Source organism: Sinocyclocheilus anshuiensis, unplaced genomic scaffold (assembly GCF_001515605.1).
Source record: "Sinocyclocheilus anshuiensis isolate Anshui unplaced genomic scaffold, SAMN03320099.WGS_v1.1 scaffold508, whole genome shotgun sequence".
Lineage (NCBI taxonomy): Eukaryota > Metazoa > Chordata > Actinopteri > Cypriniformes > Cyprinidae > Sinocyclocheilus > Sinocyclocheilus anshuiensis.
In genome coordinates this window covers 502,147-520,770 of record NW_015555744.1, presented here as the reverse complement: position 1 = coordinate 520,770, position 18,624 = coordinate 502,147, and the positions used below count along the sequence as shown (strand labels likewise).

The window sequence follows — 18,624 nt, the reverse complement described above, 5'->3', positions numbered from 1 at the left end:
CTTTGCACTATAAGTGAAAGTACAGCTCACAGTGACCCCGGTTACCCTGCGGCACTAATCGTCTATTATATCCCTCTTTGCACTTTCTATAGTCAGTCATTAGACCATCATCCTCTATTTTGGCTTGGTACTGTGTGACCCCCTTTCTTTAAAAAAAAAAAAAAAAGTGAATAATTCAAAGGGGTGAAAGTGAGAGGCTCTAGAGTTTCGACTGGTTATTGTTCCTGGGCGAGGTCGCTGAATGCTAGTAAAAAGTGAACTCTTCATGCAGGGCACTCATCACCCGCCAGATTCTGTTCAGTCAGGGCATGGTCCACTGCTACATCATCATCGCACACACACACTCGTGTATGCATGGATACACACACGTGAGGTCAACCACATGCACAGAGTGAAGACCACTCGGGAGGAGGATGCCACGGCATAAACTCATCGCATCTGAAAGTGACGGTAAAGATGATTGGTACTTTCTATGTGTATTTTATACTTTTTTTTCCTAAAGGGATACTTTGATGATGTGTTCATCATCATACTTTATTGACAGTGTTAAGCCATGACTGACAACTGTTTTTTTTTATTATTTTTTTTATTTTAGCATTTGAAATGAAATGTATTTGTTTTTTATTAATAATAAAAATAAAATAATAATGTAACATTATTTAGATTAGCAGCTGTACTTTTACATCCCACATTCTGCCTCAATATTTAAAAATCGGATGATTTTTGATTCTGATAAAATAGTTTGAATAGTTTAGTTACTTGAAAGGCAATTTATATTTTATGCTTGAATGTGAATTATAGTTTTCTAGGTCATTTCATTTTGATGCAAACCTAAACCTATTGATTTCAGAATACCAGGGTGGTCATGCAGCTAATGAACTTTAAGTGTGTGTATGTGAACTTATGAACATTACTTTCATTCAATTGCCCTTTGACCCCTGTGAGAGGACACTGACACTGAAGATGAAAAGCACTATTGTGTCTATTGTACAACACAACTATGAGCATGTAATGACCCGGTCAGCACTTACCGGTCTGGTTACACTGTGGTCACAAACAATACAAGAGACGCTAAGCTGCTGGGAACCCTATGTGTCTGACCTTTCAGGACTTAACAATGTCTTCTTAATAATGTCCAGAACTCACGTCGTCCTTTTTTGTCTTATTTTCTGTTTCGTTTGCCTTTTACAGTGAGCATTGAGGTGGATGAAGGTAAGAATGTTGACTGATTTCTGCATACATTTTTTAAATACGTTTTTATTTTGTACTGTATAGTAATTTTATGTAAAAATATTTTTGTAGGGAAGGTTAATGAATTCAGCCTTTACTACGTGGAAGTGGAGGAAAACTCTAAGGGAGGTAAGGAGAAGCAGGCGACGCGAGATGGCAAACGGAGAAGAGAGAGAAATGGGGAAGTTAGCAGGAGAAGAGCTTCAGAGAAGAGATCAACTGAGATGAGAAATAAAAGAGCAGAAAAGAAACATGAGAAACACCACAAAACAACAAGGAGGGTGAGAAACACAGAAAAAGGCAAAGAAGGAGGAATGCAGATGAAGAGGAGGCGGAGGAAGAATCCAGCAAAGAGAAAAAGAACATTAAAAATGAAAGAACCAAGACACTAAAACTGGAAGATGAGAAGGAAAAAGATGTGAAGAAAAAGAGAAAGAAGCATGTTAAAAATGAGGAGGACGATGCAAATCCTGGAAAGACAAAACAGAAAGATTGTCAAGACGTTGCCTTGAAGGAAAAGAAAAAGAAAAGAAAGAAGCCAGAGACTACGTAAGTTTGTATTTTTCACCCCCACTCATAACAGTAAATTAATAAATGTATCAAACTCTAACCATACTATGGACTAGATGGAGTCTAAAAATCTGAGATCACATAAAAAAAATCAGTTTCTAAAACCTATAAAGTTTGTTTAAATATGTTTTAGCTTGTTGGAATTTTTATGGCGTTACATAAGGAACGTTACTCAATATCATTTTTTAAAATCTTACCTTATTATTAAACATTTTGCATTAAATCAGTGTAGAGTAAATTAAACATTTAGGAAATTTTGAAATGTATCTACAGTTTACATTTCAGCTTTTCTATCAAACTGTTTTGCTATCAGTATAATTAGTAATGGAAATGTTGTATTAAATTAGAAAAATGCAAAGCAGAAGAATTCCCATTTGTGGTCTCAGATGTTTGAGTCTGACTCAACATAACTGCATTTATTTCTCCCTCCCAGCTCAGAATCTGAATCGAACTCTGACTCCGAGTCAAAAGACAATCAGGCAGTGGGAGTTTTGGGGTCTCTGACCCCCGAGGAGCTGGAAAAGTTAAAAGAAGCGGTGGATGAAAGGAAAAAGCTGATCACCACACTAAAAGGAAAACCCTGGCCCATGAAGAAAAAACTAGTTATCCTTAGGTATGTCCTGTCACTGCTGTTTTTGCAAATGTGTACACCAGCTGTCATAATGCCAGTGAGCTGTGTTCTGACTCAGGGAGTCACAGGAGTTTGTGGAGAAATATGAAGGGGCTTTGGGAAAAGGCAAAGGCAGGAAACTGTATGCCTACAAGGTCATGATGATGAAAGTGAGGAGATGATCATTGTAAAATTGATAGAAATGAATATATCCTTCTGCAGCTTCAGAGTCATCTTTATTTTTCTTTATTACTGTAATTGTCAGAAATGGATGAAGTTTCAACGTGATCTTGAGAACTTCAAGACTGCCTGCATCCCGTGGCAGATGAAGATAAAGGAAATTGAAAGTGTGACGCTTCTCAGTTTAAGCTTCCTTCTCTCTCCTTTCATTATTGAAAAAATGCATTTTTTATTCATTATTGCTTATTTTTGCATCTCTAAACAAACTCTATTTTTCTATTCTTATAGGTCATTTTGGTTCATCAGTTGCCTCTTACTTTATATTTCTAAGGTGGATGTATGGCATCAATATGATTTTATTTGGACTGACATTTGGGTTAGTAATGGTTCCAGAGGTGAGAAAGTTACATATTAGTAAAATGACATATTAATAAAGAAGACCACATGAAAAGTTTATTTCCTTAAATGTAACCAGTCCATTCTCATTCACCTTGGAGGCTCTTATGGGAAAACCATATGGTAGTATGCCCAGGAAGACAGTGCCCAGAGAGGAAGAGGCCAGTGCTATGAATTTTGCAGTCTTGTGGGATTTTGGGGTAAATCTATATGATTATACACGTAACTCTACCGCTGAGCTAACACTGATGTGAATGCATGTGGCTTTGTACATTATATTGAAGCGGAGGGAGGTGCCAGAACTGCAGCTGATAGAATGCACGCTGTAGCACGATACAACGATATTTCTTCAAAAGCAGATCGTGGAGACATTCAAAAATCGTCATATCGCACACCCCTAACTACCAAGTATAATCAATCTCACACACACAAACAAGCACAACGAAATCACTTCACACTATTAAGCGGCTGTGTTATGAACATGCAAAATTGTATCGCACCCGTGCTACAGTGGTAAATTTATTCATCGCACAGACCAGTTTTTTGTAGCACGTGCGACATATATGTCGCACTGTACAGCCCTGCACCACCATTCAAAACTTTGAGGTCAGTACGATTTTTTGTTTGAAAGAAACATATATAAGGACACATTAAATTGATCAAAAGTTACATTTCATCAGAATCCTGACAAAAATGTATCATGGCTTCCACAAAAATATTAAACACAACTGTTCTTCAGCACTGATTATTATATGAAATGTATCTTATTAAATGTAGAAATGCAAGCACCAGGCATATAAGAATAATTTCTGAAGGATCATGTGACATTGAATGATGCTGAAAACTCAACTTTGCCATCTCAAAAAAATATATAAATAAATAAATAAAAAATAGAAAACATTTCTAGTAAATTGTGATAATATTTCACTTTTGCTTGATTAAATAAATGCAGCTGTGGTTAGCAAAAGAGGCATTTCTTTCAGAGGTATTACAAAATATTACCAACTCAAACATTTGAACAATACTGTAACTGTATATGTACTCGCACATAATTTACATTGCATAGTCCGAAACTTGTTTTTGTATATTTCAGGGCTATGCTAAGTACTCTGTCCTCTTCTATGGCTACTATAATAACCAGCGGGCCATTGGGTGGCTCAAATTCCGCATGCCCCTGTCCTACTTCCTGGTGGGAGTGGGTACAGTGGCGTACAGCTACATGGTGGTAATCAGGACGTGAGTGATGACAGTCCATATCAGAAATCATTTTTGAGTGTGTCCATAGACAAAACATCCTTTACTGATTTCCTCACTCTTACTCAACAGTATGGCCCGCAATGCCAATGAAGAAGGTGGCGGAGATGACACCAGTTTTAATTTCAGTTGGAAGACATTTACTAGTTGGGATTACCTCATTGGAAATCCTGAGACAGCAGACAAAAAGTTCGCTTGCATCACCACTAGTTTTAAGGTGTGTTTCTCTTCAAATTCCTTGTGCTGGGCCCACACCCACTTTGTGGATAATAAAGAAGTCTTAAAATGTGAAATGAAATTCTCTGAAACAGAATGTGATATTGATATACTATTATGTGATATTTCTGATATACTATAAAAATATTCTGCTAAAAATGTCCTACTGAGTAACAAAAGACCATGTGCTAACATGGAGCCTGAAAAAATTTCAATTCCGCCACATAAGGAAAAAATTTATATACATGATATATTTTAATATACATAAAAATACATAATAATTACATAAAAAGTTGACATTATGACAAAAAGTCAAAATTATGAGATAAGTCATAATTATGACAAACAACCAACTATTAATGTCATACTGATAACATTTTATGTCATATTGATAATTTTGTCTCATAATTTAGACTTTTTGCCATGTAATTTTGACATTTGTCAAGAATGATGACTTTCTATGTCATAAAACATAGTATAATTCATATTTTCTTCTTTATTCTATATCATCATATTTTTCTCATAATTATGATTTTACAAAGAATGTTTTTTTTTGTTATGTGTCAGAAATTAGACAGACACCTGATTACTACACCTTCACATGCAAACAAAAAATAAATAAATAAAATAAACAGAAATCTTAAAGGGATAGTTCACCCAAAAATGAAAATTAGCCCATTATTTACTCACCCTCAAGCCATCCTAGGCGTATATGGCTTCCTTCTTTCAGATGAATCCAATCGGAGTTATATTAAAAATTGACTTTGATCTTCCAAGCTGTTTAATGGCAGTCAGCGGGTGTTGCATGCATCAGTCCAAAAGAAGTGAAATAAAGCGCATGCATCCATAATAAAAAGTGCCTCACACGGATCCGGGGGGTGAACAAAGGCCTCCTGTAGCGAATCGATGCGTTTTTGTAAGAAAAATATCCATATTCAAAACATAATAATCACTTTAATCTAGCTTGCGCCAACAGTTGTACACGGAAGCAGCTCCGGGAGGATGACGTAAGATGTCGGCGTTGTGCATGCGCTGGTGAGTCTCGTGAAAACTAACGTTTGTTAACAGGAGCAAAGGAAGCAAAGTTTCCTTACTTTAGCAAAGGAACACCAGTCTCTCTCTTGACTTATATCGAAATCCTCCGACATTCTTCTTTACAAATCCTCGTTTTGTACTTCTAATTCGTGACCATTGTTTTGTTTTGATCTCTCCCCTGTGCTTCCGCGTTCGTCACTTCTGAGCGGCGCATGCGCAACGCCGACGTCTTACGTTATCCGCCTGGAGCTGCTTCCGTGTACAACAGTGAGCGCAAGCTAGATTAAGTTGATTATTTTTCTTACAAAAACACATCAATTCGCTACAGGAGCGATTTGTTCACCCCCAGAGCCGTGTGAGGCACTTTTTATTATGGATGGGCGCTTTATTTCACTTCTTTTGGACTGATGCACTGCAACACCTGCTGACTGCCATTAAACAGCTTGGAAGATCAAAGTCAATTTTTAATATAACTCCGATTGGATTCATCTGAAAGAAGGAAGCCATATACGCATAGGATGGCTTGAGGGTGAGTAATTTATGGGCTAATTTTAATTTTTGGGTGAACTAACCCTTTAAGAGCACAGCATCAAAACAGCCTGTTTCATTCAGAAGAGTCAGAATAGGTGTGGAAAATGTTAATGAAAGACTAAATTATGCCTATTTTTGCCATTAAAAAGCATCAAATAACATCTCGATTGGGGGAAAAATGTATTCTTCTGGTGAAACAATAAATAATAATAAAAAAGAATGATATGATCCCTTTAATCTGGCCTCTCCCGGCTTCATAATAAATTCAGCACATTAACAGGAGGCCATTGTGGAGGAGCAAGAGAGCAGAAAAGATGACAACATCCACCTGACAAGATTCCTTAGACTGCTGGCCAACTTCCTGGTGCTCTGCTGTCTGGCAGGGAGTGGGTACTTGATCTACTTTGTAGTACGCAGGTCTCAGAAGTTTGCTCTGGAGGGACTGGAGAACTACGGCTGGTGGGAGAGGAATGAGGTCAGACTCATGTAACATTGTGCAATAGTAATCCTTTTGTCAATCAATAAAAATGAATTTCGCATGGCTTCACAAACCCTCAGGTGAACATGGTGATGTCTCTGTTGGGAATGTTCTGTCCGATGCTGTTCGACGTGATCAGCACTTTAGAGAACTATCATCCACACATTGCCCTCCAGTGGCAGCTGGGACGCATATTTGCCCTTTTCCTGGGGAACCTGTACACGTTCATCATCGCTCTCATGGATGCCATCCAGCTAAAGGTACAGCTTCATTTAACAAAGATTAAATTGCTCACAGTCCCATCTTCAGTCTTTCTGAAGTTCAGAATAGTAATAACTTCCATCATTTTAGCTCCCTTGGGCCACAGAAACTGTGTTAAATGAATCATCTTCTTATGAAGGTCATTTATCCTCCTAACTGTCACATATTTTGAAGAGGGCAGAAGAGGAGATTGTGAAGAAGAATATGACAATTTGGCAAGCTAACCTGTACAACGGGACTGTGCCAGACAACTCAACTGCTCTTCCGATCACAGTGCACCCTGGTGATGTTCCCAGAGGGCCTTGCTGGGAGACAATGGTTAGACAGGTACTGGGGAAGAGTGGTTCAACTGAGTTCAGTTTGAATTTAATTGTATAGCTCTTTTCACAATACAAATTCCAGTACAATTGGAACTCAATATGTCCCAAAGCAGTATTGAATTACACCTAACACACCTCCAGTGAGCAAAATGTGGCAAAGGGGAAACTCTGTAAGAGATTTAGGTATAGGATAACAAAGAAACTGTAGGAGGAACCCAGCCTCCTCAAGATGGGAGGCTTCAGGATAATGGTATACACTTATGGTACTGTATTTATACACTAATACGTGAGTATGCTGCAGGGTGTACTTACTGTGCCTCTAGTGGCACCGAATGGGATTGCAAATATACTGACATTACAAAGAGTTTTCCCAAACACTGCCCCAGCATGCCCCGTCTTCAATTGTTTGGTCAAGCAGGTAGTTCTGACCCCAAATAACCACTAGTTGAGCCAATGAGACTATTTTGACCTGTTATAGTGATACAGAGTAACGGTGTTAACCCTTTTTTAACTGGTAAAAATCAGTTATGCATTTAAGTTATATGACAAATTTCCATTTAATTTGAACTGAGTAATCTAATTGAACTTGACTTTTTCAGCTGCTGATGCATTAAACTGATCAAAAGTGAAAGTAAACACTTTTACATTGTTACAAAAGATTTCTAATCATTTCAAATGCTGTTCTTTTGAACTTTCTATTCATCAAAGAATCCTAAAAATGTATCATGATTTTCACAAAAATGTTAAGCACAACTGTTAAACAGTTCTTATTATTATTATCAATGTTTCTTGAGCAGCAAATCAGCATATTGACTTATGAATATGACATTGAAAACTCGAGTAATGGCTCCTGAAAATTCAGCTTTGCTATCATATGAACAAATTACATTTGAAAAAATATATTAAAACAGTTTACACTGCAATATTTCACAGTATTATTGTTTTACTGTATTTTTTGATCAAATAAATTGTGAGCATAAGAGACTTAAAAAAAAAAATCTTAAGGACCCCAAGCTTTCGATTGGTTGTGAATTATATTTGTAAATATATGTGTGTCTAATTGGGGTTGGAGCTAAACTCTGCAGGACACCGGCCCTCCAGGACCGAGTTTGGGCACCCCTGATTTATAATAACTGAAGTGCGCTTTCTTCATTAGCCGTCCTATTCAGAGTTTGACGTCAGTGGGAATGTTCTGGGGCTGATCTTCAATCAGGGAATGATCTGGTGAGAACTATCTCCATTTAATGTAGCGTGTTTTCTTGCTTTTCATATGAAACCAGTACACCATCAAATCTCTGTCATTGTGTATTGTGCATGTCTTTATACACTAATACGTGAGTATGCTGCAGGGTGTACTTACTGTGCCTCTAGTGGCACCGAATGGGATTGCAAATATACTGACATTACAAAGAGTTTTCCCAAACACTGCCCCAGCATGCCCCGTCTTCAATTGTTTGGTCAAGCAGGTAGTTCTGACCCCAAATAACCACTAGTTGAGCCAATGAGACTATTTTGACCTGTTATAGTGATACAGAGTAACGGTGTTAACCCTTTTTTAACTGGTAAAAATCAGTTATGCATTTAAGTTATATGACAAATTTCCATTTAATTTGAACTGAGTAATCTAATTGAACTTGACTTTTTCAGCTGCTGATGCATTAAACTGATCAAAAGTGAAAGTAAACACTTTTACATTGTTACAAAAGATTTCTAATCATTTCAAATGCTGTTCTTTTGAACTTTCTATTCATCAAAGAATCCTAAAAATGTATCATGATTTTCACAAAAATGTTAAGCACAACTGTTAAACAGTTCTTATTATTATTATCAATGTTTCTTGAGCAGCAAATCAGCATATTGACTTATGAATATGACATTGAAAACTCGAGTAATGGCTCCTGAAAATTCAGCTTTGCTATCATATGAACAAATTACATTTGAAAAAATATATTAAAACAGTTTACACTGCAATATTTCACAGTATTATTGTTTTACTGTATTTTTTGATCAAATAAATTGTGAGCATAAGAGACTTAAAAAAAAAAATCTTAAGGACCCCAAGCTTTCGATTGGTTGTGAATTATATTTGTAAATATATGTCATTACAATTATTTAAATGTATAAACTTTTTTTTTTCCTGACTTAATGCGATTTGGTAAATGGCAAAGCAAATTCATATGCTTTGGCATTAATTTGATATAATACTAAGCGTACTGGTGCGATTCCTAAACAACTGCTGGTGCTGGGATCTGGAGTGTGGCTTTGTGAGTATCCACAACACATGGTGGTCAGTATCAGGGATTCCCCTTCATTTATAACAGGGGTGTATAATAAATAACTAACATAATATTATTCAACACGATACTGATGTAAAATTAGCTTCTCCATTGCTTAGATCAGGGGTCTCCAAACTCGGTCCTGGGGGGCCGGTGTCCTGCAGAGTTTAGCTCCAACTTGCCTCAACACACCTGCCTTCAAGTTTCTAGCATGCCTAGTAAGAGCTTGATTAGCTGGTTCAGGTGTGTTTAATTGGGGTTGGAGCTAAACTCTTCAGGACACCGGCCCTCCAGGACCGAGTTTGGGCACCCCTGATTTATAATAACTGAAGTGCGCTTTCTTCATTAGCCGTCCTATTCAGAGTTTGACGTCAGTGGGAATGTTCTGGGGCTGATCTTCAATCAGGGAATGATCTGGTGAGAACTATCTCCATTTAATGTAGCGTGTTTTCTTGCTTTTCATATGAAACCAGTACACCATCAAATCTCTGTCATTGTGTATTGTGCATGTCATCAGGATGGGGGCATTCTACGCTCCATGTCTTCCAGCATTAAATCTTCTCCGGCTTCACGTGTCCATGTACCTGCAGTGTTGGGCGGTGATGTGTTGTAATGTGCCTCAGGAACGGGTCTTCAAAGCTTCAGGCTCCAGTAACTTCTACGTGGCCATGCTGCTGGTCATCCTCTTCCTCTCTACACTGCCAGCTATATACACCATTGTCTCCATTCCTCCCTCCTTTGACTGTGGACCTTTCAGGTTCTGAAAATGTATGTATGGATTAGAAATGATATGGAGTATGAAGCCTGTCTGTTTAGCATAAGAACTGAGTAATTTGATGTTTCTGAAATTGGTTGGTGTGGTGAAAGCTTTTAATCTCTTAAATTAATTTGAATACAAATTAGACTTTAGAGTAACAAGCTGTATGTATGTATATATGTATACTTATGTATAAATGAACACTGAATAAGTGGAGGAGGGATGGTTACGAGCCAAGTCTTGCAATGGCAGATCTTTAGCACTAGAGTGCAGCAGAGTGCAAGTCCACAATTTTCTCACATCATTTTTCTCTTCAAAATCAGCACAAAATGCAGCTACCGTTACTTGAAGAAAGTTTCATTGTTATTTTTCATTTTATTATTTTTTTGGTTTCTTTTTAAGATAATGACAAATACTGCCAGGGAGTAGCTACATTAGGATAAACATACATGCATACATACATAAAGCTAGAAATAAACACATAAAATAAAAGCATACAAATTAATACTCGTACAGCTTTTTATAAAAACAATGGATAATTTCACCATTTTTCCTGCAGTGGGAAAAACCGCATGCTTGACGTGATTCAGGAGACCCTGGAGACAGACTTTCCTGTCTGGTTCGGTAAAGTATTCAGCTACGCCTCGAACCCCGGACTGGTGCTGCCCTTTCTTCTGCTCCTGGTGTAAGTTGGAATGTCTAAATACACCCGTATGAGTTTCATGTACTTCTGTGAGGATGTGCGATTGTAATGGTACATTCTTTTTCTGTCATTTTAGTCTTGCAATATATTATCTGCAGTCCACGTCTAAAACATACAAAAGGGTAAACATGGAGCTGAAAAAGAAACTTCAAACTGTAAGTTAGGAAGTCCAAATGTCTGTTAGTTTTAAATGTTTATATGGGCAGGGTTATATGGGCAGATGACATTATGTAAACTTACCACTAGATGGAGAAGCAGTAACATTGAGCCAAAAAGTAAATTAATGATAATAATAATAATTATTATTATTATTTACCACATACACCAAAATATATATTTAAATTAGTTCAATTTAATCAATGGACATAGAGCTGCTCACTGCTCTCTGATAATGTTACAAAATCCATAGGTCATTTATAGTCATGTCACTGAATTCTCCAATTTGTGTTTACAGCAAAATGAGGAAAACAAGAAAAAGAACAAACTCGCAGCCTTAAAAGCAGCCAACGAACTGGAGCAGGCGAGGAAAGCAGGAGAACAACGCAGCAGCAGCGCCTCCGATTTGGGTGAGAGCACACAGAACGGGTCACAGCTTCCATCAGTTAGTGCACAAGACAGCAACTTCGAACCAATGCAGAGAAACTTTCCATTAATGTTGAAGAGTTAATGTGCTGTGTTTGGACAGCATGTGGCCACAGTCTTAAAACAACATATCAGTGTTGCTGTGAGACAGCAGTTGAAAGGTCTTTCTGCCTTTTCTTTCTCAGGAGTGAATGAAGAAAGCAGCAGCCTAGATGAAGCAGGGCGTCACTGACAAGCTGGACAGAACGGTCGCTTAATTCACCCCTCACAGAGTCAGCATACTCAAAACTCTGAACCTCCCGTCTCCTCGACCCACACAACTACCAGAACCCCTGCATCCCGGGGCCACACAGCTTCAGGACATCTTCCAGGTCACCCCCAGCAGCCACAGAAAAACTCTCACTCAAACAGAAGATAAACAGCACAGATGTAAATAGATAAATAGATGAATCTGTAGGTTGCATGCATGACATTTGGCACTTATGACCATTTTTATTTCTTGTTGATACAGTATAAATCCTGTGCCCAGGCCTGCAGCACATATCATGAATGTCTCAGTGGAGCTCAGTGGAGGACTTGGTGGCTATGTAACTCTAGAATGATAAGTCTTATCTCTGTGAAAGAGAAATGACTGCTCTTGTTACACGCAGGCCAAACTAGGGTCAAACTATTTCTTCATTTGTTGTTTTTTTATATTTATTTGTAGTTTTAGACATATTTGCTGGATTGTTGGTTTACTTGCCAATTGCAACTACTTATTAAACTACAGCCGAAGTTCAGGGGCGTTTCCAACCTTTCATCAGTACTGGGGCACAGGCTTCCCTTTCAAAAAAGTGTGCTCAAATTTTGATACCCTTTTTCAAAATCACTTTTACCTGTAGTACAGAGTAGTTCACGCAAGCTGCACATGCAATAAAGAGCTGCTTTGTCATTACACAAACGATAGAGCACATTTGCTAGCTTTGTTTTCCAGGTAACACTTTAGTATAGGGACCAATTCTTACTATAATAATTAATAATTTAATAATTTATGCATTTAGCAGACGCTTTTATCCAAAGCGACTTACAGTGCATTAAGGCTATACATTTTTTACCAGTATGTGTGTTCCCTGGGAATCGAACCCATGACCTTTTGCGCTGCTAACGCAATGCTCTACCACTGAGCCACAGGAGCACTATTAACTGGTTGCTTATTAGCATGCCTATTAGTAACATATTGGCTGTTTATTAGTACTTATAAAGCATTTATTCTACATGACCATATTCTACATCCCAAAATCCTACCCAGTAACTAAACCTAACAACTACCTTATTAACTATTAATAAGCCGCAAATTAGGAGTTTATTGAGGCAAAAGTTGTAGTTAATGGTTTTTGTCAATAGCGAGAAGTGGACCTTAAAATAAAGTGTGACCATTTTCTACAATGGATAGTGGGTAGAAATCCACTTCATCCAGAGCTCTTTTTTTGTCTTATAAATTGTCTGGTTACTATTGTGGTGTGAGAAAGCGGTGCAGACGATTCAGTGAGTGAACAGTCTTAATGAATCAAACTGAATCGCAAACAATTTAAGACCTTTTTGCAAACCTGCTTGACTCATTAGATCAAAAGAGTGATTCGTTCGCGAATCTGACATCATTAGTTCTGATTCTAAAAAGCTGATAGAAAAAAGCACATAAATTGATTGTTGAAATATCTGAACAAAATATTCTCCCTAAAATGTGTTTGGACATATATGCAACATAGCCCCCACAGATATGAAAACAAAATAATTTTTCAACATTTAAGATTGACAGCTTGGCCCTGCCCACCATTATGCCTCTTCTCTCCATTTCATTGTTTCCCCACTCTCCAATCCATGCAGCTTTATCTTGATCAGCGTGTCAGGTGCCCCACAACATTTCCATGCGCCTTACTGTATTCTCAAATCTGCTCTCAGCTCTAGGGGTGTCCGATGTCTCGGATTATTTTCCTGCAGCCACAGATTTGGCAGTGAAGATGCATGTGGCTCATTTGTCATGCCACGGCCCACACTGTTCTGTTTGGGGTTACGCTGTGTACCATTTATGTGAGGGCATTTGTTCCCAACCCACTACTAGAAGATAGTAAAAACACTGAGAATATCGTTGAGCACCTTCTTTAAAGCTAGATTAAAGAGATCTCGCAATCCTAAGAAACTTATGATATCTCTGCATCAAATCTTGACGATTACTTATTAGAGAATTGGCACATAAGTTTCATTAACATTGCAAATGCTCATCCATAATTCATGGGAAGACTTCATTAAGTATTAACAGGAGTCATTTGAGATTTAGTTTATTTGTTCATTTAGAGAGCCATTGTTCATTTGAAGATACAGCTCTTTTCGAATTCATTTCATATGGTCCGGAAAATGCCAGGAAATCAAGAAAAGTGAAAGTTTAACAACTTATAACAACTTTTTGTATTGTGTACCTTCTTGTGAACCTTGATGAGGTCTTCACAATACCATGTAGTATCTTACCCGCTGCCACCACTGAGAAACTTCTTTTATATGCGGGACATCTGATCTGTGTGATTGTAGTTCTGTTACCGGACGTTACAGTAGTAGACCTCTTGTACATAATTAACTCCAAACAATTACTGGTATTCGGCTGCTGTGCCTGAGCAAGAATGTTAGTTTCCTTAGAGGTGCCTGAATTTCCTGTCGACATAATGCTTTATTTACACAAATGTAAAAAATCTGAACATGGTTCAACCATAGTTCAGTATAGGAACTGATATAGAACCAGGAAAAAGTGTGTTAAGAGAATATAAAATGAATAAACAGTTTACCTCTTCTGCTAAGATCCAAAAGGAGTTATTTAATCAAGAGTTATGCATTTTTCTTAAAGAGGAACAATTTAATCAGCACTTCACATTATTTCTGAGACTCTAATTTCAACCTGTTTCAAAAAACATTGTTATTAAAATACATTTAGAATTCTGTTGCATTCATCATTAAATCCAGGTACATAAAGCAGTTTTTTAAGCAACCTGTTTGTTTACGTATCACGAGAGACATCATGATTACTCTCTGATTATTTTAATCTTTGATCTGCCCCGTATACTGGCGTTTTGTTTCCTGGCTCTCACAGCACGGCTTTAGATCTTGACTACCATTTACTGTTGTCAAGGAGTCATTTGATTCCTTTTTTAGGAGTGAGCGGCTGTTAACAGAGACCCACCTGACAGTCAGGTGTGTCATCTGCTCTAGATGCCTCGCAAGTCTGAATAGAAGGACTTAAACTCAAACCGGCAAGATGCCCCGCAGAAAAAATGATGTTGCGATAACTATGGATGATGGTAAGTAGATTTTAATAGCAGAAAATAATTTGGTTCAGTGTGTACTAGTGGATTGTTTAAACTAGTTTCAGATGCATCAATCTACATATGAATAGGTTGGATAACTAATGATTGTTTATATTCTGATATATAACGCAGTTGAAAATTTTTAATAATTCTGTTATGCTTTTGTGAGTCAGTGCTTGAATGATGACCCTTATTTTGCAGGTTTTTATAATATATGGTAATTGTTTTAATGTTTAACACAATATATCGTTATTTTAATTATTGTGAAAGTATTCAAAATAAAAGCCATATTCAAAACCTGATTATTAATTCAGAGTGTGTGTGTTACAGTTGGGATGGAAATTGATGCAGAATATGATAGTGGAAGTGACGGTAAGCTTTACAGACAATTTAATATTTTTTTAATTAATTTTTTTAATTTTATTAACAAAAACATTATTATTTATCATTATATTATGTATTTAATATACAATATGAAATATTATGTGTTTAATCGTTTTATTTTAAAATGTATTGACAACATTTTCCCCATATTTTCAGTGGATTCAAAAAGAAGAGCAAAAGGCAGGAATAAACCGAAGCCTGCAGCTCGAGGAAAGAAAGCCAAGCCAGCAGATAGCGTAGAGGAGAGTGAGGAAGAGGAGGAGGAGGAGGCTCCGCGTAAGAGAAAAGGCCGAAAGAAGAAGGAAGAAAGTGAGGAGGAGAGTGAGGAAGAGCAGAGAGGAAGAAGAAAGAAAGCAGCAGGTACAAAGAAGAAGAAGGCTGCTGCGAAAGATGACTCAGAAGAGGAGAGCGAAGAGGAGAAGGGAAATAAAAGAAGAGGAGGGAAAAAAGGAGCAAATAAGAAGGAGAAAGAGGAGGAGAATAACAAGGAGAAGAAGGGGAATGGCAAAGCAGCAGGAAAAGGAGGGAAAGATAAACAGGATGATAAAAAGAACAAAGGCAAAAACAGCAGGTGCAGTATTCTCTAGCCTTCATCTCCACGCCATACACACAGACTCAACACTCCTCATTACCTCCGGTTTGAATTGAAACACAGCCATTCACATCTATTGCCATAAAAGAACTTTTGAATGTTCTCAGTTATTCTTATTATGTAATATGTGATTTATAAAGCAATAAAATCCAGCCATGGAACTAAAACCTCTAAACATCCCAAAAAGTATTGTTATCCTAATTTTGTGATTGTTGTGATAAAAAAATGTATTTATTTATTTATTTGAATATGAAATTATTCAGTACATTTGTCAGATATATATTTTTGCCTTCCAATTGATGATCTGGAAGTGCTTTTCATGGCCATCCTGCCACTAGAACTCTTGACCTGACTTGACTAGTACTCATTTCATCCACCAAAACAACACTATCCTTGTGGAATATACTGCTAAACTGGACTTTAAGGACTGACTGCTGACTCTGGGGTTTGTTCTGCAGCAGTTCATCCTCAGATGACAATTCAGAAGACGAGTCTATGTCTGAGGGAGAGATGGCCCGACTAAAAGAGGATGTCGAGGAGAAGAAAAAGCTGATAGCGACGCTTCGGAACAAACCCTGGCGCATGAAGAGGAGACTCAAGTGCCTGAAGTAAAACGGATTTCCTTCTCATTGTTTGTGCTGTGATCCTATTGGCTCTCGTGTCCGTCACCACTACCTCAACTGAAGTTCATTTATCTAGCATGAGTTTCATGTTTGTTTATGTGCTTCATTAAAGCTTACAAGTTGCTGTGCTTCTGCTTTCTTGCATCTTCATGTCTCTTAATGCACTTTAAGCTGATGTTTAAAGGAGCTCTTTTTGGCTTCATATTCTTGCTGGCTTTGAAAAAACAAATGTTTTAGGAAGCATGAAAGTCATTCAAATTAATATCAGTATGACATGGCGCTTTTAAAAGGGGAAACAAAAAGCCTCGGTAAAGAATCAGCATCATCCAAAACGCGCTCGATTGTACTTTGCGATAAAACGCTTGACTCAGTGTCTACGCCAGTGAATTCATTACCTAGTGGCCTCTGTCTGAACCTTTACCTCAGACTGCCCAGTGGAATTGACCAGTGCGGGTGACAAGTGAGAGTTTGGAAAAGTGCCCTCAAAAGTTAGTAGAGACTGACACACTGCCCAAGAAAGCATCAGTAACATGGGCCCTGAGGGCTGTAGGGAAAGAAACTGTGCTACAAGGGGACACACTTGGCAAAGCTTCTAGATAGGTAACTTCTGCTAGGTGAGAGGTATGTTACACTTTCATGAGCTTGACGCTGTTTTATGCATGCTGATGTTTCTTGAGGGCAGTCTTTGCATGTATATGGGTGTAACTCTCTTCAACGTTTCCATGTACAAAGTGCCATAAGGTCATACGGTCATACCCAAACACTAAACAGATGTTGATATGGTCCACCACAGGTCATAATGAGGTGCTTTGGACAACTTTGGGCAACAACTTTTTTTCTGTACATCAGTGTTCAGTATCATTGAGATACTACTGTAATTTTTATTAATATTTTGAATTATTTAAAAAAAAATTTTTTACATTTAATTTAATTTAAGTTAAAGTTTTAGTTATTTTTGTTACATTTTTTTATATGTCTATATAGATTTTATTCTACTTTTAATCAAATAAATATCTATTCTATTTTTCAGTTTTAGTTATTTGAATTAAAGTTAAACTAAATGAAAATGAGAAATGTTTCCTTGGTAGCTAGCTGAAATAAAACAAGTTTAATAGATTTCATTTCATTTAACATTTACTTTATTTTCAGTAACATAAATTGTTTTTTTAATGGTTTTACTTTTAGTTAGCTATAATAACCTTGGTCTACATACTGTTTCTGAAAGAGTTTTAAACTAAAAGTTTTATACTAATGTGAAACAGAAAAGGACATTTTTTAAAAATAATTTTTCAGACAATTTTTTTCCCCCATACAGTGAAAGTCATAAGGGTCTAAAACGACACTGAACCCCATTGACTTTCATTTTATGGACCAAAAAAATAAATAATGCGGAAAGTCATACATTCATACATGACATAAGGGTGAGTTTTGGGGTGAACTATCCTTTTCAGTAATATCCGTTTGGCCTGCTTTTGTTCTCACATATCTCAGTTAGTGAATGTATTCATTATTGTGTCCATCCCATCTGCACTATCCCCATTCATTATGCATTGATGGGTTAATTAATTGGCTGTATGCTCAAGTTACAGTATGTGAAGGTTGTGAGTGAAACATGATATTTTTTCTGGTGTTGTATCTGGTGCTTACTGCACAATGCTGAATGGTCATGCTGCGTAATACAAGCAGAACCAGCCAGTAACTCAACGGACTGGCTCGTCTACACATGTATAGTAATGTGATGTGACTCAAACACTGGGAGAAATACTCATGCCATGTTGAAAATTGAAATTAAAACAGAATGGTTGTTTTGATAATACAAGTGGAAACACAGAGTCACTTTGAATTGAAATACAACTGAGTTTTAATTCCATTCCAATGCAAATTTCTGTTTATATCACCTGACAGAGAAGCCCAGGCATTTGTGGAGAAGTTTGAAGGGGCTTTGGGCAAAGGAAAAGGGAGGAGACTCTATGCATTCAAAGTCATGATGACCAAGGTACAGCACTACATATTCCATATTGAAGTGTTTCATTTTAAATGCAATTACCGAAAAAAAAAAAAATTTTACTTTGTTTTTTTCAGAAAATAATCAAATTCAATAGAGACTTTGAAAACTTCAAGACAGCCTGCATTCCCTGGGAAAGTCGGATAAAAGAAGTGGAAAGTCAGTTCATCTCTGTTAATTCTTCTGTTTTAGTGAAATCAGTACAGGTGCATCTCGATAAATTAGAATGTCGTGGAAAAGTTCATTTATTTCAGTAATTCAACTCAAATTGTGAAACTCGTGTATTAAATAA

The 18,624-nt window shown here is 37.2% G+C and overlaps 1 protein-coding gene and 1 pseudogene across 1 annotated transcript in view; both read left to right on the top strand.

The window, feature by feature from the left end:
• Positions 1-341: 341 nt before the first annotated feature.
• Positions 342-11,817, top strand: LOC107673356 (transmembrane channel-like protein 1; annotated as a pseudogene).
• Positions 11,818-14,653: 2,836 nt separating this feature from the next.
• tmc2b (transmembrane channel-like 2b) overlaps positions 14,654-18,624 on the top strand; it is a 10,127-nt gene continuing 6,156 nt past the window's right edge. Inside the window, exons 1-5 of the mRNA XM_016466917.1 lie at positions 14,654-14,722; positions 15,059-15,100; positions 15,269-15,683; positions 16,163-16,312; positions 18,233-18,323. Coding sequence (XP_016322403.1) covers positions 14,680-14,722; positions 15,059-15,100; positions 15,269-15,683; positions 16,163-16,312; positions 18,233-18,323 — 741 coding nt within the window. The 5' untranslated portion in view covers positions 14,654-14,679. The remainder of the gene's footprint in view (positions 14,723-15,058; positions 15,101-15,268; positions 15,684-16,162; positions 16,313-18,232; positions 18,324-18,624) is intronic.